We start from the raw sequence: 24,744 nt of genomic DNA on the forward strand, positions 1-24,744 counted from the left end.
CTCGATCCCAGGACCCTGGGATCATACCATGAACCGAAGGCAGATGCTCAACCACTGAGCTACCCAAGTGTACCCACCCCCCACCCAAAACCCTTTTCATCCTGCAAAACTGAAACACTATATTCATTAAATAGCAACTCCCCATTCTCCTTTCTCCCCTGTTCCTGGCAGCTACTTTCTGTGTCTATAAATTTGACTACACTAGGTACCTCATATAAGTGGAATCATACAGTATTTGTTCTTTTGTGTGACTGGCTTATTTCACCGAGCAGAATGTCCTCAAGGCTCATTCATATTATAACATATGTTCAAATTGCCTTGCTTTTAGAGGCTGAATCATATTCTGTTGTATGTAGTATTCATTCACTGTGAGCCCATCTGGGCCTGGTATCAAATCCAAAATATTATCACCAAGACTGATATCAGGGAGCTTACTGGATATGATTTCTTCTAGGAGCATAATGGTTTCAGGTCTTAGATTCAAACCTTTAATTTATTTTAAGTTATTTTGAGTTAATTTATTTTGTGTATGGAGTAAGACATGATCCAGTTTCACTATTTTGGATATGGCTGTCCAGCTTTCCCAATGCCACTTATTGAAGAGACTGTCCTTTACCTGTTGTATATTCTTGTTTCCTTTGTCATAAATTAATTGAAAATATATGTGTGGGTTTATTTCTAGAGTGTTTTGTTACATTGATCTATGTGTATATTTTTATGCCAACCCCATCCTGCTTTGATTATTGTAGGTTTGTAATATGGTTTGAAATCAGGATGTGATGCCTCTAGCTTTTTCTTTTTTCTCAAGATTGCTTTAGTTATCTGAGGGTCTTATGGTTCTGTACAAATTTTAGGATTGATTGTTCTACTTCTGTGAAAACTTCCATGGGATTTTTTTTTAAGTTTTTATTTATTTATTCATGAGAGACATAGAGAGAAAGAGAGAGGCAGAGACACAGGCAGAGGGAGAAGCAGGCTTCATGCAGGGAGCCTGACATGGGACTCGATCCCAGGTCTCCAGGATCACACCCTGGGCTGAAGGCGGTGCTAAACCACTGAGCCACTGGGGCTGCCCTTCCATGGGAATTTTGACAGGGATTGTGTCGAATCTGTAGCTTGCTTTGGGTAGTATAAACATTTTAACACTATTAATACTTCCAATCCATGAACATGGAGTATCTTTCTATGTATTTGTGTCTTCTTCAGTTTCTTTTATCAATGTCTTACAGTTTTCAGCGTACAGGTTTTCACCTCCTTGGCTAAATTTACCCCTGGTATTTTATTCTTTTTGATGCAATTGTAAATGGGACTGTTCTCTTAATTTCTCTTTCTGGCAGTTCATTATTAGTGCATAGAAGCGTACCTGATTTTTATGTATTGATATTGTATACTGCAACTTTATTGAATTTGTTTATTAGTCCTAACGGTTTTTTGATGGAGACCTAGGGTGGGTTGGCTTGCCTGCTTGCTTGCTTGCCTGCCTTCCTTTCTTTCTTCCTTCCCTCCCAACTTCCTTCCTTCCTTCTTTCTTTTTAAGATTTTATTTCTAAGTAATTTCTGAAACCAGTGTGGGGCTTGAACCTACAATGCTGATATCAAGAGTCATATGCTTCACCGAATGAGCCAGCCAAATGCCCCTCAAGATATTTTTGATTTATCTTTTAATTCTTCATTGACCCATGGGTTGTTCAGTAATCTCCATATATTTGTGCATATCCTAATTTTTTCTTGTAATTGCTTTCCAGTTTTATACCATTGTGGTCAGAAAAGATGCTTGATAATATTTTATCTTATCAAATTTATTATTATTTGTTTTGTGGCCTAATATGTGATCTGTCCTGGAGGATGTTCCATGTGCACTTGAGAAGAATGTATATTCTGCTATTTTGGGATGGAATGTTCTGTAAATGTCTGTTAAGTCCATCTGGCTATTGTGTCATTTAAGGCTAGTGTTTCCTTATTGATTTTCTGTCTGGATGATCTTATCTGTTGATGAAAGTAGGGGAATTAAAGTCCCCTATTATTAGGGCACCTGGATAGCTCAGTAGTTGAGCTTCTGCCTTTAGCTCAGGCCATGATCCCGGGGTCCTGGGATCGAGTCCTGGATCAGGCTCCCTAATGTCTCTGTCTCTCTCTGTCTTTCATGAATAAATAAATAAAATCTTTTTTTTAAAATAAAATCTTTTAAAAAATAAATAAAGTGCTAAAAAAAAGTCCTCCACTCTTATATTGCTGTCTATTTCTCTTTTTAGGTCTGTTAATATTTGCTTTATGTATTTAGGTACTCCTATGTTGGGTGCATAAATATTTACAAAGTTTTCATCCCCTTGTTGCATTGACTCCTTTATCATTACATAATGACCTTCTTTGTCTCTTATTAGAGTTTTTGTCTTAAAATCTATTTTGTCTGATATAAGTATAGCAGCCCCCGCTTTCTTCTGGTTTCCATTTGCAGAGTATCTTTTGCTGTCCCTTCACTTTAAGTCTGTGTATGTCTGAACATCTGAAGTGAATTTCTTAGGCAGCATATAGATTGTTCTTCCTCTTTCTTTTAAATCCATTTAGCCACTCTGTGTTTTGAATGGAGAATTTAGTCCATTTACATTTAAGGCAATTATTTATAAGTATGGACTTACCACCATTTTGTTAACTGTTTTTTGGCTATTTTTATAATTCCTTTTTTCCTTCTCTTGCTTTATTCCTTTGTGATTTGATGATTACCCATAGTGGAATGCTTATTCCTTTCTCTTTATTTTTTGTGTATCTATGATAGGTTTTTGCTCTGTGGTTACCATGAGGCTTACATAAAACAACGTAGAACAGTCTGACTTCAGTTGCTAACAACTTAAGTTTTGGGGTTTCTTTTTGTTTTTAGATTTTATTTATTTGATAGAAAAAAAGAGCACAAGCAGGTGGAAGAGCAGAGGGAGAGGAAGAAGCAGTCTCCCTGCTGAACAGAGAGTCCAACGGGACTGAATCCCAAGACTTTGGGATCATGACCTGGGCTGAAGGCAGACACTTAACTGACTGAGCCACCCAGGCACCCAATAACAACTTAAGTTTGAACACAGTCTAGAGCTCTACATCTTTACTACCCCCTTCCCCAATGTTTTATGGTTTTGACATCATAAGTCACATCTTTCTCTTTTATATCTTTAAAGAATTATTGTAGTTTCAGTAATTTGTACTATTTTTGTTTTTTAACCTTCATGCTAGATTTATAAGTGAACTTACCACCTTTACATTATATTATTCTGAATTTTACTTTGCTGGTGATATTTATATTTGCCTGTTTTCCAATTTTTTAAAAGATTTTATTTATTTATTCATGAGAGACACAGAGAGGCAGAGACATAGGCAGAGGGAGAAGCAGGCTCCCTGCAGGGAGCCTGATGTGGGACTCGATCCCAGGACCCCAGGATCATGACCTGAGCCAAAGACAGATGCTCAACTGCTGAGCCACTCAAGTGCCCCTATGTTTTCCTCTTTTCCTGATACTAATTAGTGCTATTTCGATTCAGCTTAAGTCCCTGTAACATTTCTTGTAAAGCTAGTCTAGAGGTGATGAACTCTGTCAACTCTTGATTACCTGGAAAACTCTATCTCTCCTTCAATTCTGAAGGACTGCTATGCTCTGTGAGTATTCTTGGTTGGCAGTTTTTCTCTTTCAGCACTTTGAATATATCATGTCACTTCTTTCTGGTTCTGCAATGTTGCTGAAAATCTGCTGAGAGTCTAACAGGGCTTCCCTTGAGGGTACCGAGTTGTTTTCCCTCATTGCTTTTAAGATTCCCTCCTTGTCTTTAACTTTTGACAGTTTAATTGTGATAGGTCTTGGTGTGGATCTCTTTGGGTGCATCTTTTTTTTGAATTCTCTGGGCTCTGGTTATCTATTTCCTTTTCCAGGTTAGGGGCATTATTCAGTGTTATTTCTTCAAATAAGTTTTCTGTCCCTTTCTCCTTCTGGTCCTTATGGGATGCCTGTAATGCTAACATTGATCCTTCTGATAGTGCCCGTAAGTCCCTTAGGTATGCTCACTGTTTTTTCTTTTCTTTTTCTTTTCTTTTCTTTTCTTTCTTTTCTTTTCTTTTTTCTTTCTTTCTTCTTTCTTTCTTTCTTTCTTTCTTTTCTTTCTTTCCTCCTTCCTTCCTTCCTTCCTTTCTTTCCTCCTTCCTTCCTCTTCCTTCCTTCCTTCCTTCCTTCCTTCCTTCCTTCCTTCCTTCCTTCCTTCTTTCCTTCTTCTTCTTTCTTTCTTTCTTTCTTTCTTTCTTTCTTTCTTTCTTTCTTCCTTCCTTCCTTCCTTCCTTCCTTCCTTCCTTCCTTCCTTCCTCCTTTTCTTTCTTTCTTTCTTTCTTTCTTTCTTTCTTTCTTTCTTTCTTTTCTTCTTCCTTTCTTTTCTTTCTTTCTTTCTTTCTTTCTTTCTTTCTTTCTTTCTTTCTTTCTTTCTTTCTTTCTTTCTTTCTTTCCTTTCTCTTCCTTCCTTCCTTCCTTCCTTCCCTTCCTTCCTTCCTTCCTTCCTTCCTTCCTTCCTTCCTTCCTTCCTTCCTTCCTTTCTTTCTTTCTTTCTTTCTTTCTTTTCTTTCTTTCTTTCTTTCTTTCTTTTCTGTTCCTCTGCACGGTCTTTGAGTCCACAGATCCTTTTCTTTCCATTTTGTTAGTCTGTGGTTGAATCCTTAATGTTATATTTTTTCAGCTCAGTTATTGTATTTCTCAGCTCTACGATTTGTTTGGTATTCTGATGTTTCTGTCTCTTAGTTGGAAATCTCACTTTGTTCATGCATTGTTCTCCTGACCTTAGTGAGCATCTTTATGACATGAACTCTTTATCAGTTAAATCACTTGTCCCCATTTTATTAAGAATTTTTTCTAGGGACATCTGGGTGGCTCAGTAGTTGAGCGCCTGCCTTCGGCTCAGGTCATGATCCCGAGGTCTGGGATGGAGTCCAGCCTTGGGCTCCCGGCGGGGAGCCTCCTTCTCCCTCTGCCTATGTCTCTGTCTCTGCCTCTCTTTCTGTGTCTCCTATGAATAAATTTTATTTATTTATTCATGATTTTATTTTATTTATCATAAGCAGAGGGAGAAGCAGTCTATCTGCAGGGAGCCCAATGGAAGACTTGATCCCAGGACCCCGGGATCACAACCTGAGCCAAAGGCAGATGCTTCAACCACTCAGCCACCCAGGTGTTCTCATTAAGATGTTTTCATGAGGTTTTAGCTTTTTCTTTCATTTGCAATGTATTCTTGTTTTTTCCTTTCCCTGACTGTTTATTTCTGTGCATTAGGGAAAACAGCCACCTTTCCCAGTTCTGAAGGAGTGGTCTGGTGTAGGAAATGAACCTATGGTTCAACTCTTTACTAGTTCTTGGTTTTCTCTCAAACCTTTTCGATTTTCCAAGCAGCCTGCTTTGTTTTTAGTGGTGGTCAGTATTAGAGGGTTTCAAGACCTGTCAGTTTCCTAAAGGGGGAGGATCTCAGTCTACACCTGGGTTCAGGCTGATTGGAAGCCTGACTGTGAGAGAGCAGCTTTAAAAGTCTGGCAAATACACCTTTTGTTAGGGGAAGACTGGAAGATAGGCATCTTTGTCTGCTTTTACTGAGCCCTGGGACGATATAGCCAGTTAAGAACTATTTCTTATTTCACTGCTGTCCTATTGAACCCAGAAACACAAGCTCCACTGGCCATCTGCTTTCAGTTATTTTGGGTATAAACCCAGAGTGGAATTGTTGGATCATATGGTAATTCTATTTTTACTTTTTTGAGTAATCACTATACTGTTTTCCATGGCAGCTACACTATTTTAAATTCCCACCAACAGAGCACCAGGGTTCCAGTTTCTCCACATCCTTGCCAATACTTGTATTTTCTGTTGTTGTTGTTTTTTTATTAAATAGTAGTCATCCTAATGGGTATGAAGTGGTATCTCATTATAGTTTTTTCCTCTTTATTGTGTTAAAATACACATTATATTTACTGTCTTAACCATTTTTAAAAGATCTTATTTATTTTGCAGAAAGAGAGAGCATGTGCAAGCGGGGGGAAGGGGCAGAGGGAGACAGAATCTCAAGCAGACTCCATGCTAAGCCCACATGGGGCCTGACATGGGGCTTGATATTACAGCCCTAAGATCATGACCTGAGCCAAAACCAAGAGTTGGCTGCTGAACCGATTGAGCCATCCAGGTGCCCCTTAACCATTTTTTTTTTAAAGTTTACAGTTCAGTGGTATTAAATACTTTCTAGTGTTGTACAGCTATCACCATCATATATCCCCATAACTCTTTTCATCTTGTAAAACTGAAACTCGATACTTATTAAACACCGACTCCTCATTCTCCTCTCCCTCAAGCCCTGCACCACCATTCTACTCCCAGTCTCTATGATTTCAACTACTCTAGGTACCTCACATCAGTGGATCACACAGTATTTGTCCTTTTGTTGACTGGCTTATTTCATTTCTGATAATGTCCCTAAGGTTCATCCATGTTGTAGTGTGTGTCAGAATTTCCTTCTTTCCAAAGATAGAATAAGAGTCCATTGTGTATATATGCCACATTTTCTTTTTCTATTCATCCGTTGATGGAAACTTGGGTTGCCTCCATGTTTTAAGTATTGTGAATGATGCTGCTACAAATATGGTGTATCAATATCTCTTCAAGACTCTGTTTCAAATTTTGGGTAGATACCCTTAAGTGGAGTTGCTGGATCATATGGTAATTTTAATTTTTTAATTTTAATTTAATTTTATTTTTTTAAAGTTTTTTTGGTATTTTTAATTTTTTGAGGGATCTCCATACTGCTTTTCCACAGTGGCTACACCATTTTATACTCCCACTAACAGTACACAAGGGTTCCAATTCCTCTAAATTGTTGCCAAAGCTTGCTGTGTTCTGTTTATATATATATATAATAACTATCTTAATGGGTGTGAGGTGGTATCTCATTATAGTTTTGATTTGCATTTTCCTAATAATTAGTGATGTGAGAAAATATTTTCATGTACTTATTGACCATTCATGTTACTTCTTTGGAGAAATGACTATTCAGGCTCTTTGCCTATTTTTTAATTGGGTTGTTCAGGGGGTTTTGTTTAGTTTTAGGAGCTCTTTCTCTATTCTTCATACTAACACCTGGATATAAATCAGATACATGATTTGGGAGTTATTTTCTCCCATTCTGTGGTTGCCTTTTCACTCTGTTGATTATATCTTTTGATGCATACAAGTGTGTTATTTGTATTTGTATTGTAGTCCAATTTGTCCATTTTTAAAATTACCTGAGCTTTTAGTGTCTTAATTCAAGAAATCATTGCCAAATCCAGTATTATGAAGCTTTTCTCCTGTGTTTTCATCTAAGATTTTGATAGTGTAAGCTCTCACAGTTAGGTCTTCAATCATTTTGAGTTAATTTTTGCACATGGTGTGAGGTAGGGGTCCAGCTTGACTCTTGCATAAGGATATCCAGTTTCCCCCAGCATCATTTGTTGAAAAGACTATCCTTTCTCCTTTGAATGGTTTTGGCATCCTGTTGAAACCATTTGGCTGTTATATCCTATTCTTTTGGTCTCAATGTCTATCTTTATGCCAGTACCACACTGTTTTGATTACTGTAGTTTTGTAATAACTTCAGAGATTTGAAATCAGGAAGTACGAGAATTCCAGGGCTGTTCTCTTTTTTTCAAGATTGTTTGGCTATTTGGAGGTCCCTTGTGATTCCATATGAATTTTAGCATGGGTTTTTAAATTTCTGCAAGAAATGCTGTTGGGATTTAGTAAAGATTCCATTAAATCTTTGGATACTTCAGGTAGTACTGACATCCTAACAATATCAAGTCTTCCTATGTGCATAGGATATCTTTCCATTTATTTCTGTCTTTTTGTTTCTTTCAGTCATGGTTTCATAATTCTCAGGGTACAGGGCTTTTACTTCCTTGGTTAAGTAAGTTTATTCCTAAGTATTATATCCCTTCTGATGCCAGAGTAAATGGAATTGTGTTCTTAATTTACTTTTTTAATTTTTAAAGATCTTATTTATTTATTTGAGAGAAAGAGATCGAGCACAAGCACGAGCAGGGGGAGAGGCTGAAGCAGGCTCCCTGCTGATCAGGGAGCCTGATGCAGGGTTCAGTCCCACAACCCCAGGATCATGACAGATGCTTAACCAACTGAGCCACCCAGGTGCCCCTTAATTTACTTTTCAGGTTATTCATTGTTAGTGTATAGATATGCAACTGACTTTGAGTGTTGATTTTGTGATTTGACAAACGTTGCCAGATTCATTATTCGGACAGATTTTTTTGGTGGAATCTTTAAGATTTTCTAAGCATAAAATCATGTCATCTGCAAACAGAGGTAATTTTACTTCTTCTTCAATTTCTATGTATCTTTTTTTCTCCCTCCCTCCTTTCCTTCCTTTTTGCTCTGGTTAGGACTTCTGGTACAATGTTAAATAGAAGTGGTGAGAGCTGGCAGCCTTGTTTTGTCCCGATCTTAGAGGAAAAGCTTTCCAGCTTTCACCACTGAGTGTGATGTGACCTGTGGGGTTGTTGTATGGGGCCTTCAGTATGTTGAGGTGCATTTGTTCTCTTCCTAGTTTGCTGAGGCCCCACTTTTCCTTTTCCTCTGTCCTCAATCTGTTAAACCAGCTTGTCCTTTTCCCTCCTGCATTCTAAGGTAGACACCTGAAAGAGAGCAGCTTTAATTTCCCTTCTTTGGAGAATTTCCCTGTAGTTCTCTTCCCCTTTTCATCAATTTATCCATTCACAGTGCAAACCTTTGTTGAGGTTGCACTGTGTGCCAGGTGCTCTCAGGGTGCTCTCCTGCCCACAGGAGTTATCACTTATGTTGTCTCAGTCTTCGCAAGGTCCATTGGAAATAAAACGATCTCTGTCTCCATATCCACCAGCAGAAGGGCTGGCTCAAAACAGAGCCAGTTTCTATAACTCCTTGTCCTGCTGTGTTAACCTCAGGCTGCTGCCATTTCTGTGTCCAGCTGTTTAGCCATGTTGCTGGTCCATGGGCAGGTGTTTCCTGTCCCTCTTGAGCTGGCTGTGTTATAGCGGGAAGGGCCCAGGTTCAATCCTAAAGTCTGTTTTCTCTCCTTGTGTTGACAGAAGTCCTGGGCCTTTGTCAAGAAGTGTAAAACAACATGCGTCCAAATCGGAGCTTGGTGGCTCAGCTGTCAGAATGGGAGAAGGTGATCCTCGGAGATTTTGTCACAGACATCTTGGATCCACTCTACTGATCTTCTCTGTGGTCCAGCTATGGGTCCCGAAGAACCTTGTGGGGGTGGGGTGGGGGTGGCGCTCTTGTGGGTAGTGGGCCAGGCTGTGTAACCAGGTTGGTGTGGAAAGAGAAGGCCTTTGCTGCCTGGAGTCTCGTGTCAGCCTCCTGCAGTGGTTCTTCTCAGGCTCCTCGTTCACACCACAGAGCAGGTGTACTCTGCTCAGACTCAGCAAGAACCCCCATCCCTGGGTCATCTGGGACCACCCCTGCCACACTCCTGAGGCTGCCTCTGGAAGAGCATCTGGCCCTCTGAGCAGCTCTGCCACAAGTCCCTGGTCACTTGGACCCTTTGGAGGTTTGTTTGGGAGGAGCTAGTAGCTACAGGGGTTCCTCCTGCCTTGTGTTGGTCCACATGGGTGTCATAATGCCCACCCACGGGCGGATATCTGCCAGACCCAGACTTGGCCCAGGTGCCAGGCTCCACAGCTCTGAGATGCTATTGGCACAAGGTACACCCTTGCCTCAGCCCGGGTCCCAGCACACCCCACCACTCTGCCCTGTTGATGATTTGTTCAGATTTCCTTTCTTTCCTCTCCCCACTCATTTCCTCCCCCACTCATTTCCTCCTGGCTGGGTTCCCCAAGAAGAGATTACTACCCCTCTTAACTCCCACACTCATGTTTCTAGAAGCTTCTTCAGAATGTGCTTCCCAGCGCTGACAGCACCCACAGCACCAGTCAGGAGAGGGCACGCAGGATGGGACTGAAAAGGAATTGGATGTCCACGTCCATTCAGCATTCCCTGCCATCTGCGTGCAGCTGGGGGTGGTGGGGGGACATAGAGGTGAGGGCCATCTCACCTCTCAGGACTCTCTGCTGACGGGTAGTGCCCCACCCCCTCCGTCCCAGGAAGCCCCGTTCCCTCAAGCAGGGGGGTTTTGCCTGAGGAACAAGGACTTTCCAGTCAGCGCAGGCTTGGGATCAGTTAGGATACGGGCCAGAACAGAGCTCGGGAAGGCTGCAAGCAGCGGCTCAGAGACCTTCGGGTGGGAAGGGCAGAGCCGCTGTAAAGTTTTCATCGGGGCCATGGCGAGGATTAGGCTTGGGCATTAGCGCTGGCAGCCTGGCGGCTCCGTGAAGGACGGCAGCGGGGAGCCTGGGGGCAGGGAGCCAGCAAGGTGGCCGCTATAAAAGTGCATCCGGGAAAAGAGGCTCGGAAGCCTCTCCCCGCAGAGGCGCAGCTTTCGCAAGGACAAGAGCGTCTAGGCAGGGGTCACCTCCGTGGGCCTCGGTTTACCGCCAGCACCGGGGCCGCAGCTCTGCGGGCCCTGGCGCGCGGCTGGCGCGACCCCGTGGAGCCCAGCCCGGGAGCGCCGCGGCGCCGGCCCGGGCCCCCCGAGCTCCGCGGCGACGGCGGCCCCGGCTGCGCTTGGCCCCGCCCCGGCCCCGCCCGGGGCCCGGATTGGCCCAGGCAGGGGGCGGGGCCAGCGCGCTGGCGGCCCCAGGCCTTTTCCCATTGGTGGTGGTGGCGGCGCGAGCCCGGAAGCGGCCGGGGGCGGCGGCGGAGGCGGCGGAGGCGGCGGAGGCGCCTCGGGCGGGCCGGGGTTGCGGCGCGGCTCTTGACTCGGGTTGTCCCGCGCGTGGCCAGGCAGCCATGCAAGCCCCGGCCCCGGGCCCGCTGGGCGACTGCCTGCGGGACTGGGAGGAGCTGCAGCAGGACTTCCAGAGCATCCAGGTGAGTCCCGGTGCGGGCGCCCATTGGCTCTGAGCCACGTCTCTCTGGCTGGAGGTCAAGGGTCGGGCAGCCCTGGGTCTGGCAATAGGGGGTTCAGGGTCAAGGGTCGGAGGCCCTGGCGTCGCTCCCCAGGGCGGCGAGGCCCTGGGTCCCGGCGGCCCCAGCCGGACCCTCCCCTCGGCCTCGACTGCGTGTCCGGCCGCAGCTCCCATCGCGGCCACGCGGCCGCTCCGACCCCGCCGGGAACCACTGAGCCCGGCCGGCCGGGGGCCTTGGGCGGGGGCCTCGGAAACGGGCCGCGACCCCTGCCCCTTCTCCGCCCTCTCCCAGGAGAGTGGCCGCCTGAGTCACAGCCCCGGGCCCCGGGTCCCTCAGCAGACCTGCGGCGGCGCGGGCCGGGCGCAGCCGGGAGCAGCGCCGGGGGCTGGGCCGGGGAGTGATGCGGGGCCCGTCCGGGGTGAAGGACAGCACCCCCGAAGGCAGGGCTCTGCGGCTGCTGTCGGGAGAGCCGGGGAGGGTGGGCCAGACCCTGCAGGGCCCTCGGGGCAAGGACGCGATGGGAAGCCTTCCCCCAGCACTGGGGAGCCACGGGAGGAATTGCCTGCATCTGACTTGTGTGGACCATTGTGCTGTTCCGTGGGGAGGCCAGCAGGGAGACGGCCGCAGGTCTCCCCTAGGCAGGAGAGGGTAGCTGGTAGGGGTAGGCAGACGGGGCACGTGTGGGGTTTGAGGGGGTGTGGTAGCCCTTTTAGGGCCCCAGAAACAAGACCTAGGAAGGGTAGAGCCTGGGCCAGCTGTGTACTTGGTCATGCCTTTGTCGCTTCTGGACCGGTTCCAGCCCTTTCCTGTCTGCATTGAAGCCTTGCCGCCCCCCGGCCTGGCCAGCCCTGCTGCCACTAGTGTTCCTGGAGTCCAGAGCAGGACAGACCTACTTTCCCATACTGACCCCTGCCTGACCTTCCTCGTGCTGCCCCTTGTTGTCTCCAGGGTGCTCTTCTGGAAACTCACCCACCAGGGCAAAGTGCTCTGGAAAGCTTTGGGCCAAAGGTGCTGGGGGAGGGGTGAAAGAATTGGTCTTCACGGTGGTTCTAAGCGCTGAAGCCTGGTAACCTTTAACCTGGGAGGCAGATGCTGGGAGTGCCAGAGCAGCAGGCTTCTTGGACAACCCCAGCTCCCCGGGCACTAGCCAGCTGGGTAGGCAGGAGGATCCCAGAGAACCAGAGTGGCCTCAGGCTCCTGGAATCCTAACTCAGGGTGGAACAGAGGGGTGGGGACAACAGAGGGTGGGCTGAGATGAAGACAACCTCTGTGGAGCTAGTTTGTCTCTGGGACCGGGATGCTGTCTCTGGGATGGGGATGCTGCAAGGGCTTCTGGGCTTGCAGGGAGAGCCCCATCCCTTGGCTGGCCCTAGGGAGAGAACAGCCTCAGGGGGTCCCTGGGCTGGCTGCCTCCTTTCTTGCTCAGACCCTCCCAGGGAGCCCCTGCCCACCCCCACCCCCCACTTGCCCAGCAGGCTCTGGCTCAGGGGCCTTGCCAGCAGCCTGAGCCTTATCCCGCCCGCTCTCCAGGAGACACACCGGCTATACCGCCTGAAGCTGGAAGAGCTGATCAAGCTGCAGAACAGTTGTACTGGCTCCATCACTCGGCAGAAAAAGCGGCTCCAGGAGCTGGCTCTTGTCCTGAAGAAGTTAGAACTGGCCCTCACCCCCCGCAGAACCCCCCACCCCCACCCCGCCCAAGCCTCCCATACCCCCCTGGCCCAGGGCTGGGGATGAGTGTCAGATCTGGGGCAGGTAGAGAACTGGCACTGACTCCTGAGTGTCCCAGGGCCCCTGTTTGCCCTCCTGCCCCACAGGGGTCCAGTGTGACACACCCCACCCACCACCCCACTCCCCTCCTCTGACTCTGGATTTCGCGGGCCCTACAGATGTAAACCCTCCCTTCAATCGGGGGCCAGAGAGGCTGCGCAGGAGCTGGAGAACCAGATCAAGGAGCGCCAGGGCCTGTTCTTCGATATGGAGGCCTATTTGCCCAAGAAGAATGGGTGAGACCCCCCTCCCCTGAGCTCTGTTCACAGACACTCCTGGGAGAGTGGCCTGAAGCATGGTCTTGCTCTACTTGGTCACCTGGCCAGCAGATGCTCCCTGGACCCACTCTGGGCTGAGCAGGCAGGCACGAGTGACAGTGACAGTTGATTGAGATGGGTGTTTTGTGGGGGAAGGACGGGGGATGGAGGAGCAACAATGAGGGGCACGTCACCCAGCATGGTGGTCAGGGAAAGCCTAGAGGATCAAGGAGTGAGCTGGGCAGGCACAGGAGGACGGGGACAGCATGTGGCCAGAGCTCAGGGTGGGAGGTGGAGAGGAGGCCAGAGGCAAAGCTGGGCTTCCGAGCTGGCTTCAGGCCCAGTAGGCTGGGCAGAGTGACCCTTAGGCCAGGCACAGTTGCCGAGGGGGATGGCAGGGGACCGTGCACAACCCTAGGTTGAGTAAAACACATCCAGTGGAGGCCACGGGCAGCAAGACAGTGGGGAAGGAGCATGTCCCAGAGGGCGACGAAGGAAGGAGCGGTGGGTAGCCTCAGATCAGACGGCCCTGGGGTGGGGGTGGGGGTGGGGGTGTTGGTGTCAAGTGCCATACAGAGGGGCAAAGTCAGGGATGGAAATCAGGGATCAGCCACAGGGTGGTGGAGGGGAAGTTGCTAATGGGGAGACAGGTGAGTGTAGGCAGCTCTTCAAAAGCTTGGAGGTGAGTAGAAGGAGAAAGCGGCTGGGGCAGGGGGAGGCTCATGCTTGGCTGTTTGTGTTACTTGGTACCTAGGGAATCTTCGAGCATGTCTACCTGCGGGGAGCTCGGCCCTCAGAGCACAGACCTGGCAAAGGGGAGTCCCAAAGGGAGATCCCTGGGGAGCTGGCAAGGGTGGGGCGTGGGGCCTTCTCATTTGTGATGAGAGGGTGTTTAGAGAGGGTGAGGAGGGGTCCTGGAGATGTCAGCCGCAAGGAGGGAGGGTTTGACGAGGCCTCGGCAGGGATGGCGTAGGGAGCCGGTGGTGATGCTCGGAGGTGGCCTGGTCCAAGTGCCCACCGCACCCCATCGTCTCTTCATAGCCTGGGGCAGGTTTCCGAACCCCTCTGAGCCTGTGCCACGGCCCGAGTGTGAACAAGGGCTTAGGTTGTCGACGCACTGATCGGGCACACAGGCTTGGTCACCTCTTGGAGCTCGCCGGCAGAGAGGGGTGATCACACAGGCTCCGTCGGCAGAGTGATGGCATCACGAAGCTGGGGGTGATGGGCTTGACAAGAAAGTGGCTGACGTGGAAGGGGGCTTGGCGACTCAGCTGACTCGGGAAGGGAGACCAGGGTCAGGTGGCCTGGGAGCCTCAGGGAGGGCCAGGGTCCACATGGTGAAACCAGCTTGGGAAGCTGGACACCCGGGGTCAGAATACGAGCAGAGTTTCTGAGGGACCCCGCTCTGGCTGGGAGGGGGCCCCGGCGTGTCCATGATGTGGGGCTCCAGGCTGAAGGTTCTCGGAGGTGGATGGGTGACAGGGTGGGTGTGCACACAGGCATTGAGTCCTGCCCTGGCCCACAGGGCGATTAGAGCCGTGGACACGGCTTCCATGGGGTCAGGGAGCCAGGCTGCCCCGGAGGCCCTGAGGTGGGAGGCCTGGGGGGACAAAGGCAGGATGTTTGGTTTCCCTGGGAGCAGGGAACAGGCAGAAAGGCGGGAGCCCAGTGTTTCCTTCCAGTGGAGCTGGATCGCACCCCCCAGGTCAGAACCGTAAGCACTACCCAGGGAAGGCCGCTTGGGGGGTGGCGGCCCCCTTCTGGCCTGGCCCCCGGCTCTGTGCACCTGGCGTTCCTCTGTCAGGGGCCTCTCCTCACCTGGCGTCCCCTTCTCTAGGTTGTACCTGAGCCTGGTTCTGGGCAATGTCAACGTGACACTCCTGAGCAAGCAGGCTAAGTAATTTGCCATCGTGCGCTGGTTCCCAACCCGCTCTCTGCCCTCCTGGGTCCTTTGCATCCTGCCCCAGCTCCCCTGGCTGAGCCCTGGGGGGCCAGGGCCGCTGTCCCCTGCTGGTACCCCGCCGGCCCCAAGCTGCCTACGGAAGCGCGTCTGGAGCAGGAGCCTTCCTGCGGGCCGAGGCTGGGGTGGGGGGGCCCTGCCGGCAGCCCAGCCTGTGCCACGAGTGTGTACCCACCCAGGTTCGCCTACAAGGACGAGTATGAGAAGTTCAAGCTCTACCTCACCATCATCCTCATCCTCATCTCCTTTACCTGCCGCTTCCTCCTCAACTCCAGGTGAGTGTCCTGCTGCTCAGGCCCGCGCCCCGCTCCCTGTTTCCTGCCGGCGCCTGCGCCCACCCTCCGTATCCCCCGCAGGGTGACAGATGCCGCCTTCAACTTCCTGCTGGTCTGGTACTACTGCACGCTGACCATCCGAGAGAGCATCCTCATCAACAATGGCTCCCGGTGGGCGAGGGCAGGGCCTAACGTGCTCCCCGGGTCGGGGAGGCTGGGGGGGGCCTCTGGGGAGCCACGGGACCAGGGTACTGGTTTCCTCCCGCTTTGGCCTGGGTCCCCGTCCCCGGGCACTGGTCCTCGGGGCCGGGGCGGTGGGGGGGGGGGCGGCTGGAGTGACAGTGGCTTTCTGATACAGGATCAAAGGCTGGTGGGTTTTCCATCATTACGTGTCTACGTTCTTGTCAGGAGTCATGCTGACGTGGTGAGTGGCCAGGCTTGGCTCCCAGGGCCTGGGGGCGTGTGGGCCAGAGAGAGAGAGAGTGAGCTCACTCCCCTTCCCTCGCTTTCTGCCTTAGGCCTGATGGCCTCATGTACCAGAAGTTCCGGAACCAGTTCCTGTCTTTCTCCATGTACCAGAGTGAGTGTCTTGGGGGGGCTCGACACGAGATGTGGCTCAGGACATGTGTCCTGGCTCAGGACATGAGGTGTGGCTCCTCCACGGGGAGGGCTGGGCCGAGAACACGGGGCACCAGCACTGTCAGCCCCGCTCTCACTCCCCCTGCCCCCCAGGCTTTGTGCAGTTCCTGCAGTATTACTACCAGAGCGGCTGCCTGTACCGCCTGCGGGCCCTGGGCGAGAGGCACACCATGGACCTCACCGTGGGTGAGCCAGCTGCCTCCGCTCCTCGGGGTGGGGGGTGGGGCTGACGGGCAGGGGTCCTTCCCCACCCCTGGGCCTCTGAGAGACGTCCCTGTCCTGCCCCTTCCTCCTCACAGAGGGCTTCCAGTCCTGGATGTGGCGCGGTCTCACCTTTTTGCTGCCCTTTCTCTTCTTTGGACACGTAAGTTGTCTCTGCCCCCGAGCGTCTGGCCGGCATCCCTGGCTCTGGCTGTGGGCTCACGGGGGACTGGCTTCTGCTGTTTGAACCCCGCTCCCACGTCCCTCCCTCCCAGTTCTGGCAGCTTTTTAATGCGCTGACCCTGTTCAACCTGGCCCGGGACCCTGAGTGCAAGGAGTGGCAGGTGAGCTGGGTGCCCTAGGTGGGACGCCGTGAGGGCCATCGCCCGGCCCTGACCTGATCCCCTCTCCTCCCCCAGGTGCTCATGTGTGGCTTCCCCTTCCTCCTCCTCTTCCTCGGCAACTTCTTCACCACCCTGCGGGTTGTGCACCAGAAATTCCACAGTCAGCGGCACGGGAGCAAGAAAGAATGAGTCTGGGTCTTCCCCTACTTGGCTCCCCACGGCCCCCCTGGCCTGGAAGGGGCTTCTGGCCCCTGTGTTGAAGGGGATAGGAGGCTCCCCTCATCCGGGAGGGTCCCTTCCGCTCTCCCTGGGGTTTTGTGGGCTCTGTGGGCCCCGAAGGCGACACTAGAGGAGGAGGACTGGCCCCAGCAGCCTGAATAAAGGAGGAGCAGCAGATAGGTGGCTTGAGGTGTGTGCTCTCCCATGGGTGAGGCGGGGCCTCGGCGCTACCACGCCTGGGGTGTGTGGAGCACCTGAGCTGCTGTCCCTGGGGCTCAGAGATGAGTGGACCCAGGGGGAGACCCCACACCTACTCAAGCGATAGCAGCCAAATACAGAAAACAGAACTTTATTCCAAGGACGAGAGAGTATTTAAAATTATTTACAGTCATTGAAAATGACGTGGAGGGGGCTGAGCCCTAGCTCTGCGAGAGGAGCCCCTTCTGCGCAGCCCCCCCACCGGCTCAAGGTGTTCACACAACACACACCCTTGACCACTTGCCGCAGGGCTGGGGTGCTCCAGGGCTTGCGCCTTGGGGCCTGGGCCAGTTTCTGCCCCGGGCCTGCCTCCTGGGGGAGGGCCTAGCAGAACCCATCCCGGGAGACTGGCAGAAGGGGGCCAGGAAAATGATTACACGGGGAGGCAAGTCTGTGGGGCCCGAGGGGCCGAGTGAGGTGGGGCCGGGTGGCTTCTAGCTCCACACGTCCAGGGAGTAGCGGCCCTTGGTCATCAGCTTCTTGATGTAGTCCACGGCCTGGGCATGCTCCATGGCCCCCACCTCGGCCACGATGTCGTAGAAGGTGTTCTGCACGTCCCTCGCCATGTTCCGAGCGTCCCTGGGGTGAGAAGAGGGGGCGCTACGCCGGGGGGCCCCCCCACGGACGGGCAGGCCTTGCATCCCCCCTCCTCTGCCCTCACTCACCCGCAGACATAGATGTGGGCGCCGGCCTCGTGGATCAGCTGCCACAGATGCTCCTTGTCCCTCTTCAGTAAGTGCTGCACGTAGACCTGGGGGGGGGAAGGCAAAGACCCTGTGAGCAGCGGCCCCATGGCTGCGAGTCCCGGCTCCCGCCCCCCGGCCCCGAGGCCTCACCTTGTGGGGCTGCTCCCGGGAGAAGGCCACGTTGAGCTGGGTGAGGGAGCCGTCCTGGTGGAACTGGGCCAGCTCCTCGCGGTACAGGTAGTCCTCGTCAGAGCGGCGGCAGCCGTAGTAGAGCAATGTCTCCCCCACCTCCTTGCCTGGGCGGTGGGGCAGGAGTGAGCAGGGACGTGGCTGCACGGGACCTCACGGGACCCCAGAGAACCCGGGCCAGGCCCGCACTTACCCTGCTGCCGCAGCCAGGCCCGCTCCTGGATAAAGCCGATGAATGGGGCCACCCCCGTGCCGGGCCCCACCATGATGACCGGGGTGGCCGCCTTGAAGGGCAGGCGGAACTGGGACTTGCGCACGAACATGGGCACCAGGGCCCGGCGCCCGTTCTCCCCGGCTGGCTCCTTGGCGCGCAGCCAGCTGGTGGCCACGCCCTTGTTGATGCGGCCGGACCGGGTCTGGTACTCCACGGCCACGGCGCAGATGTGCACGGAGTTGGGGTGGACCTGGGATGGGGTGGGGTGAGCACGCCTGAGGCTCCCTCCATGCGGCTGCCCTCCCTGCCTCCATCCTGGGGTCCTGCTCAGGGCTCTTCCCCACCCTCGGGGTGCCCCTGGTTCCCCAGAAGCCCTTCCTGGCTGGCCCTGGATGCGGGCTGGGAGCCGGTTGTAGTGTCCCACCCGCTGGGCCCTGGGCTCTAGCTGCCTGCCCGCACCCCTGGGGAAGAGCTGGGGCCACAGTTTAGGGCACCCCACAGGCCCTGCCCTCTCTAACCAGCTGCCCCGCACCTTGGAGGACGAGGCGATGGAGTAGTAGCGGGCCTGGAGCCGGGGCAGCAGCTCGCACAGGTGGTCGATGGGGGGCCGCAGGGACGGGTAGTCCTGCAGGATGGCCAGGATGTGCCTCCGGGCCTCCACCACCCAGCTCAGGTACAGCTCCTGGGGGAGACGGGAGCGGGGTGAGGCGCGGACCGAGGTGGCGGCGCCCCGGGTGCCGGCAGTGGGAGGGACGGGCCTACCTTGCCCTCGCCCGAGGAGGAGGCCATCTTGCGCAGGTGCTCCTGCTCGGTGGGCTCAGAGGCGTACTGGGCCAGCTCGTAGAGCACGTTGGTGCGGGGTGGGTTGGTGATGTCCAGGTAGTAGGTGAGGGCCGTGCGGTAGGAGGTGGGGCAGGGGAAGGGGTGCTTCTTGTTGGACTCCTCTGCGGGGAGAGAGGAGGAGGATCTGGGGTCGGTGGCCGCTGCTCTGGCACCTGGAACCGTGGGGCCTCGGGCCCTGGGGACTCATTTCCACCAGCCGCCTCGGGCTCCGGCTGGAGGAGACGGGGCGGCCTGGATTCCAGGACTCACCGTCAAGGTTGTTCAGGGACATGACGACGTCCAGGTCGGCACCCAGGATCTCGCCAAGCTGGTTGACCAGGGCAGAGTCATTGGCTGGGTACACGGCCACATGGTCCCCAGATTCATACCTGGGGGGTGGAGGGGAATGTGAGGCTCAGGTGGGGTGGGGTGGGGTGGGGGAGGTGGCCTGGAGGCCCCAAGTGGGCTGGGGGCAGGGGCGGCTGCTGGCACCTGAGTTTGGAGTCTGAGATGTCTAATTCCAGGTGCATGAGATGGCGCTCCGTTCCCTGGTTCAGTTTCCGGTTGGTGGTGACCGCGGCCAAGAACGGATTCTTGGCATCAAAGGGGCTGGGTGGGGAGGAGGGCAGCTCAGTGATTGGCCAGGTCTTCCATCTGAATCTCCCTGCCCCCAAGGGACCCTTCTGGTTTCACAGGACACGGGGAACCGTAGAGCCGGCCTCCAAGGGCCCCAGGAAGGCTCTCCAATTGTGTGAAAGGTTCTCCCACGGGTCCATCCACAGCAGCACTCCCATAACCCCCCAGAGTGAACAGAGCTAGGTTATCTGTTCCCCATTTACAGATAAAGAAACAGAGGCTGGCCCCTAAAACCTGGGGAGACCTGCCACATGCCACCCAGGAGGACCCGGCCCCTTGAAGATGGCTCCCCAAGACCCAGGGTGACGGGCCCCCTGGTGACGGGAGCAGAGCACCCTCACCCCCCACCCTGGCCTGTGTGCCGGCAGATATGGTTTTACCCTGCACGGTCACTGAAATGGGGGCTCTCCTATGAAGGCAGAGCTGCCGGTCTTCAGTCCTGGGGGCACCAGAGAGACTTTTCCTGGGCGCCCCCAGGAGCAAGGCAAGTCAAGAACCCAAGAGAGGAACACTGTTTTTGGACAAAAAGTCCAAATACTGAGGCAGGTCTTAAGGCAGTGAGCCCTTGTGCTGACGTTCAACCTGGACCCACAGCCAGACTCGCCGTCCTGCTCTGTACACTGGTCTACACCCCCGCCCCCCGGGATCTTTATGGAGCACAATGTCAAATGAACAACACACCGAGCTCCAGTCTCCCCGGGGTCGGGCCCTGGCCTGAGGGACCACTGGGAGGGGGCATGGGAGAGGCTAGGGCCAGGGTGCAGGCAGCCTCCCCTCCCTGCTCTGGGCCTCATGCCCTCCTGTGTGGTGGAGATGAGATCGTGGTGCTCCCACCCATGCCCGTCCTGGACGAGGGGGGAGATAAGGAAGCCCCACGGGATGGCCAGCTGCTGGGTGTGCAAGGGCCACAGGCCCCCAACCACGCTCTCCACCACTCACGGTTTCTGGTTCTCGTAGCTCTTCAGACGGCCCATCTCTCCCACGTACACCTTGGCCATGTCTATGTCTGTGTGGACCACAAGCTCATACTGGCGAATGCTGGAAAGGGGAGACGGGGTGAGGCGGGGAGGGTCCGGAGGTGGTAGGAAGGAGAGCGAGTGGACACGGAGCCAGGAAGGTCTGGGCAGCCTGGGGTGCTGCAGGCTTTGAGCTCATTCTGTTATAAGGCGAGGAAAGCCCTGCGCGGTCCCTCACTTCCAGGCAGAGCCCAAGTGCCTCAGTCTGGGACTGGGACCCTCTCATTCTATGACTGAGCTTCTACCAGTTTCTCAATGTGTCCCCCCCAACCCGTTACCTCACCAGGCCTGGTCTCCCACCCTTGGGGGGCACTGGGCTCTGGCCCCCACCCAGTCTGTGGCATACCCTCACCTGGACTCCTCTCCGGTGGCTTCCACCCCGAAGTGTTCGCATACGGCCGGCCAGAACTGCTCTCGCCACGTGATGAAGTCCTCCTCCAGGCTGGTGAGAGGAGGGAATGAGCCCGGCCCCAGGGAGCCCCTGCCGCAGGCTGGCCACCCCGGGCACCCCTGGGCCCCCGGCCCCCTCCCCACGCAGCCGGAGGCCACCCAGTGATGTGACTGAAGGGACTGGGCAGCGCTTGGGGTATCTGTGCTAACCCAGGGCAGCGAGAGGATGGGATAAAGCAGGGGCGTGGGGTGGGGACTGCCATCTGTTGTCCTGGGTGGTGCCTGGCAGGAGACTCGCTGACGCCTGGCTTCGCGCTCCCCTCAGGTACCACAGTGGGCCCCAACCCTGTGGGATTGGGGATGAGGGGCAGGGGGCAGGCACTCACTTTCCATCGTCATCGCCCATCCCCAGCTCAAAGATCCGCTGGGCGCCGAGCTGCTCCAGCCGCTTGTCCACGTACTTGCCCATGGCATTGAAGTGCTCGTAGGTCTTGTTCCCAAGGCCAAACACCTGTATGGACAGAGGAGCGGGTCTGAGGCTGGGTCGGGGTCGGGGGTGGGCCTCTCCGCTGCACCCTTGGGCCTCCATGGTAGTCAGACATCTTGTGCTGTGAGGCGGGACCGCCTGGCCCCTGGAAGTGGCTTTGTTTCAGTGCCATGCAGCCTGTAAGCCTCAACCCTGGGTGGGCAGCAGGTTGCTCCCCCTGCCCACCTGGTGCTCCTGGCCCTGCTAGGAGGCCATCTTGGCCAGCCTGCTAGGCCTTTCTCCACTTCAGTGCCCCACAACCAATGCCCCCTGGAGACAAGTGGGGCTGGGGACAGGGAAAGGGATGTTCTCAGCGTGGGGCCTGGGCAGAAGAGGCGGCTGCCCTGGGTCGCCCCGCCAGGTGCCCCAGCTTGAAGCCCCCTGTCCTGACACCTCTGCCTGCCCTGACTGGTCGGAATGAGGTAGAAACTGGAGGCTTTCCCCTTGGACACGGGGTCCAGAGGCCCAGGAGAGGCGCCACAGGCTGGGAAAGCCCCCGGAAGGAAGATGGGTTGGCTCACCGCATACTTGACTCCAGAGAGGTCCACATCGGTCTCCTGGAGCCAGTCGTAGAAGTCCTGGGCATTGTCTGTGGGGTCCCCTTCACCATAAGTGGCCATGCAGAACACTGCCAGGGAGTTCTCGATCTCTGGCAGGCTGCCCAGGTCGGCCTGGGGAGACAAGAGCCGGGCCCAGGCCCAGTGACCCATGACTGAGCCACGTCGGATCTGCGCCTGATGGGATGCAGACAGACGAGCCCGTGCCCTGCCCACGTAGCTGCCAGCCAGGGATGTCCTGTGTGCTGTGGGACGGGACAGAAGGGCTCCTTCGGGAAGGGGATCCAAGCAGTCAGGGAGGGCTGCATGGAGGTGGCTGGCGTTTGAACCAGTGAGTGGGACAACTAGACATGTGTTAGTTTTGAGTGGCAGCAGTACGTTGCCATAGGAAAGGGAGCAGCAGGCACAAAAGAACACATGTGGGGGCCTGGGTGGTGACAGGCAGAAGCAGGGTGGGTGCTGGGCCACCAGCTGGCACTCAGAACCTGGTTCCCTGTGCCCCCGGGGGGAGAACCTTGTCATCCCACAAAGTCCTGGGAGCACAGCAGGCCCTAACGAACTGTTGGCCAACTTAAAACACAGGTCTGCAGACAGATGGGTGGCGGTGGCGGTCACTGACACTGAAGGTCGGGGTGGGGTGGGGACGGGAGCCCAGGTCTGAGGGAAAGGACGTGGGCAGCAGGCTGGACCTGGGCCATGACTGGCAAGGACCCCATCAGGGGAGGAGCAGGATGGCGACGCTGGACTCCTCCCCAAGACCACCTGCTCCCTGCCAGCCTCTTCCCCTCCCTGGCCCCTGCCTCTACCTCAGGCAGGCCTGGCTGTCATTAGCTCTCCTGGCCCCCAACAGGCAAGCAGACCAGTGGAAGCTCCCTGGGCTCTGGAGAGCTGCCGCCATGCTCGGGGAAGGATGAAGAGCAAAGGCCGGGAGGAGAATGAGCAGGGCAGGCCTGCCCCACATGGTCCCCCTAGAGAGGCTAGGGGCAGCAGACAGCAGGAAGTGGGCCCGAGTCCCGCAGACAGTCCTGTGGTGACACCTTGAGGGCAGCTGATGGGGGACGGGGGATCCTGCAGCTCCAACAGGGGGCCTTAACCCCCCAATTCTCAGGCTCCCCAGCCCCTCCGGAAGTGCTCCGGCCCCGTGGACCCTCTTCCTGCTCTGGTTACAGTTAATACACAAGAAACACGTGAGTTAATACAGCCTCGTCTCACAGCCCAGCCGCAGGGCTCTGTGAGATGCGCCCCCACTGCCCAGGGTTGCACGGCCGCCTCCCCTGCTGCTGCAGTTTGAGGGCAGAGCAGGGAGACGGCAAACAATTCCTTCCCGGACTGCTGAGACCTGTTCACTGTTCAAGCCGTGCCCGATCCCCTGGTGCTGAGCCCCCCTACGCACACTGGGCCAGCTCAGGAAGCTTGGAGCAGGGCAGGCTGGGTATGCACGGCGCCCGGAGCTCACATCTGCACGCCTGGGGCCACGTGGCTGCCTGGACAAATGGCAGGGGCTGCCCATTCCTCTCTGTCCCTTTGGCTGGCTCAGCCCTTTACACATACGGTTCCATGATCTGGGCACCCTGGTCAATGCAACTGGAAGGGCCGGGGTGTGGGGAGTGCTCACCAAGTCATATTCCTCGGGGTCTGCAGCCATGCCCCGCATCCCGTAGCGGTGGGCGTCCTTGGACAAGCGGTTGGCAAACTCCTCCGCTGTCCCCGTCTGGGAGCCGTAGAACACGATGATGTTCCTGCCCTAGAGAGGGCCAGACACACGGGGTCAGTGACGGACCAAGAGCCACAGGCTTCACCAGAGACTCGAGGTGACTGCAGGGCAGGCTAGGCAGGTGGGGTCCCTCAAGGGGCCCCCTTCCTTCCTGCCTCAAGTCCTCCTCTTTTATTTTTTTTAAGATTTTATTTATTTATTCATGAGAGACACACAGAGAGAGGCAGAGACACAGGCAGAGGGAGAAGCAGGCTCCACACAGGGAGCCCCACGTGGGACTCGATCCCGGGACTCCAGGATCACGCCCCGGGCTGAAGGCGGCGCTAAACTGCTGAGCCACCCGGGCTGCCCTCAAGTCCTCCTAAGTCACTTTGGAGTGATCGTCTCGCTGCCACAGCTACTGTGGTGGACAGTGACCAAGGCCACCTAGCCACACAGCTGCAAGATCATACTTAGGACAGATTATTAAGTGACACATGAAAAGACACAATGGAATGTTCAGTGGAAAAAAAAGTGAACAAATAGGATGTATAGCACACTCCCATTTTGTTCTGGACTCACTGCGTGTACATCTATGCATTTTGCTCTCTCTCTCTCACACACACACACACACACACACACACACGCGTGTGCCAGGGGGAGACTCGCAAGCAGTATACCAAATGGAGAACCGTGGGCGATTCCTAAATCCACATTATACAAATCTAGACGATAGGAAAGGTACCCAGTGGATGGGCTCCCACGCTCCTCACTCCACCTGCCTCCTCCCCATGGCCTCTGCCGCAGCTGCTGAGAAACCGGACCTCTATTACCCAGACTCCCTTGTGGCCAGGGGTGCATCAAATCAGGTCTAGCCCACTGGACATGCTCTGCAAGATCTGAAAGGTGCGAGTGAGGCACAGGTCACCTTCCAGGCCCTTCTGTGGACATGAGGTTTCCCTATGGTAGGGCTCCAGTGCCCCCAACCCCTGGGGTGCTCTCTGGTTTGTGTGCAGAGTCCTAACGTGAGGGTACAAAGGACAAAAGAAAACGTATGGGTTATAATTGCCCTAAAGCATTCTCATACCTTTTATAT

At 54.3% G+C, this 24,744-nt stretch overlaps 3 protein-coding genes across 11 annotated transcripts in view; 2 read left to right on the forward strand and 1 right to left on the reverse strand.

Moving 5' to 3' along the window:
* The window catches only part of STYXL1 (serine/threonine/tyrosine interacting like 1), a 64,462-nt gene extending 55,079 nt beyond the window's left edge, over positions 1 to 9,383 (forward strand). The window contains 2 exon segments of the mRNA XM_077908154.1: positions 9,112 to 9,136; positions 9,139 to 9,383. Of these exon segments, the coding sequence (XP_077764280.1) occupies positions 9,112 to 9,136; positions 9,139 to 9,242 (129 nt within the window). The 3' untranslated portion in view covers positions 9,243 to 9,383.
* A 1,394-nt stretch (positions 9,384 to 10,777) lies between these two features.
* On the forward strand, positions 10,778 to 16,838 carry TMEM120A (transmembrane protein 120A). 2 transcript variants are annotated; one of them, XM_077908164.1, is made up of 12 exons: positions 10,778 to 10,957; positions 12,527 to 12,645; positions 12,886 to 13,002; positions 14,861 to 14,920; positions 15,163 to 15,258; positions 15,340 to 15,429; positions 15,617 to 15,682; positions 15,777 to 15,838; positions 15,991 to 16,083; positions 16,197 to 16,261; positions 16,374 to 16,442; positions 16,518 to 16,838. In XM_077908164.1, exons 1-12 carry the CDS (start codon positions 10,877 to 10,879, stop codon positions 16,629 to 16,631), a joined length of 1,032 nt encoding a protein of 343 aa, XP_077764290.1. In that variant the 5' UTR covers positions 10,778 to 10,876; the 3' UTR covers positions 16,632 to 16,838. The 2 variants fall into 2 exon arrangements, with proteins under 2 accessions (XP_077764290.1, XP_077764292.1); XM_077908166.1 differs by lacking the exon at positions 10,778 to 10,957 and adding an exon at positions 11,266 to 11,414.
* Positions 16,839 to 16,994: 156 nt separating this feature from the next.
* POR (cytochrome p450 oxidoreductase) overlaps positions 16,995 to 24,744 on the reverse strand; it is a 68,785-nt gene continuing 61,035 nt past the window's right edge. For all 8 annotated transcript variants that reach the window (XM_077908162.1, XM_077908156.1, XM_077908155.1 and 5 more), the window contains 13 exons: positions 23,571 to 23,699; positions 21,920 to 22,069; positions 21,259 to 21,383; positions 20,835 to 20,924; positions 20,406 to 20,504; positions 19,323 to 19,439; positions 19,101 to 19,219; positions 18,771 to 18,952; positions 18,541 to 18,690; positions 17,988 to 18,258; positions 17,756 to 17,901; positions 17,585 to 17,670; positions 16,995 to 17,498 (listed from right to left, as the gene is read on the reverse strand). In XM_077908162.1, the coding sequence (XP_077764288.1) occupies positions 17,354 to 17,498; positions 17,585 to 17,670; positions 17,756 to 17,901; positions 17,988 to 18,258; positions 18,541 to 18,690; positions 18,771 to 18,952; positions 19,101 to 19,219; positions 19,323 to 19,439; positions 20,406 to 20,504; positions 20,835 to 20,924; positions 21,259 to 21,383; positions 21,920 to 22,069; positions 23,571 to 23,699 (1,809 nt within the window). In that variant the 3' untranslated portion in view covers positions 16,995 to 17,353. The remainder of the gene's footprint in view (positions 17,499 to 17,584; positions 17,671 to 17,755; positions 17,902 to 17,987; positions 18,259 to 18,540; positions 18,691 to 18,770; positions 18,953 to 19,100; positions 19,220 to 19,322; positions 19,440 to 20,405; positions 20,505 to 20,834; positions 20,925 to 21,258; positions 21,384 to 21,919; positions 22,070 to 23,570; positions 23,700 to 24,744) is intronic.

Source organism: Canis aureus, chromosome 8, assembly GCF_053574225.1.
Source record: "Canis aureus isolate CA01 chromosome 8, VMU_Caureus_v.1.0, whole genome shotgun sequence".
Taxonomy (NCBI): Eukaryota; Metazoa; Chordata; class Mammalia; order Carnivora; family Canidae; genus Canis; species Canis aureus.

Bases quoted from the DNA above. Each gene is read 5' to 3' on its own strand.
- TMEM120A (XM_077908164.1), top strand. From the start codon at position 10,877: ATGCAAGCCCCGGCCCCGGGCCCGCTGGGCGACTGCCTGCGGGACTGG. The intron at 13,003-14,860 runs GTGAGACCCCCC...CCCCTTCTCTAG, and splicing joins TATTTGCCCAAGAAGAATGG to GTTGTACCTGAGCCTGGTTC. The intron at 16,084-16,196 runs GTGAGCCAGCTG...TCCTCCTCACAG, and splicing joins CACCATGGACCTCACCGTGG to AGGGCTTCCAGTCCTGGATG.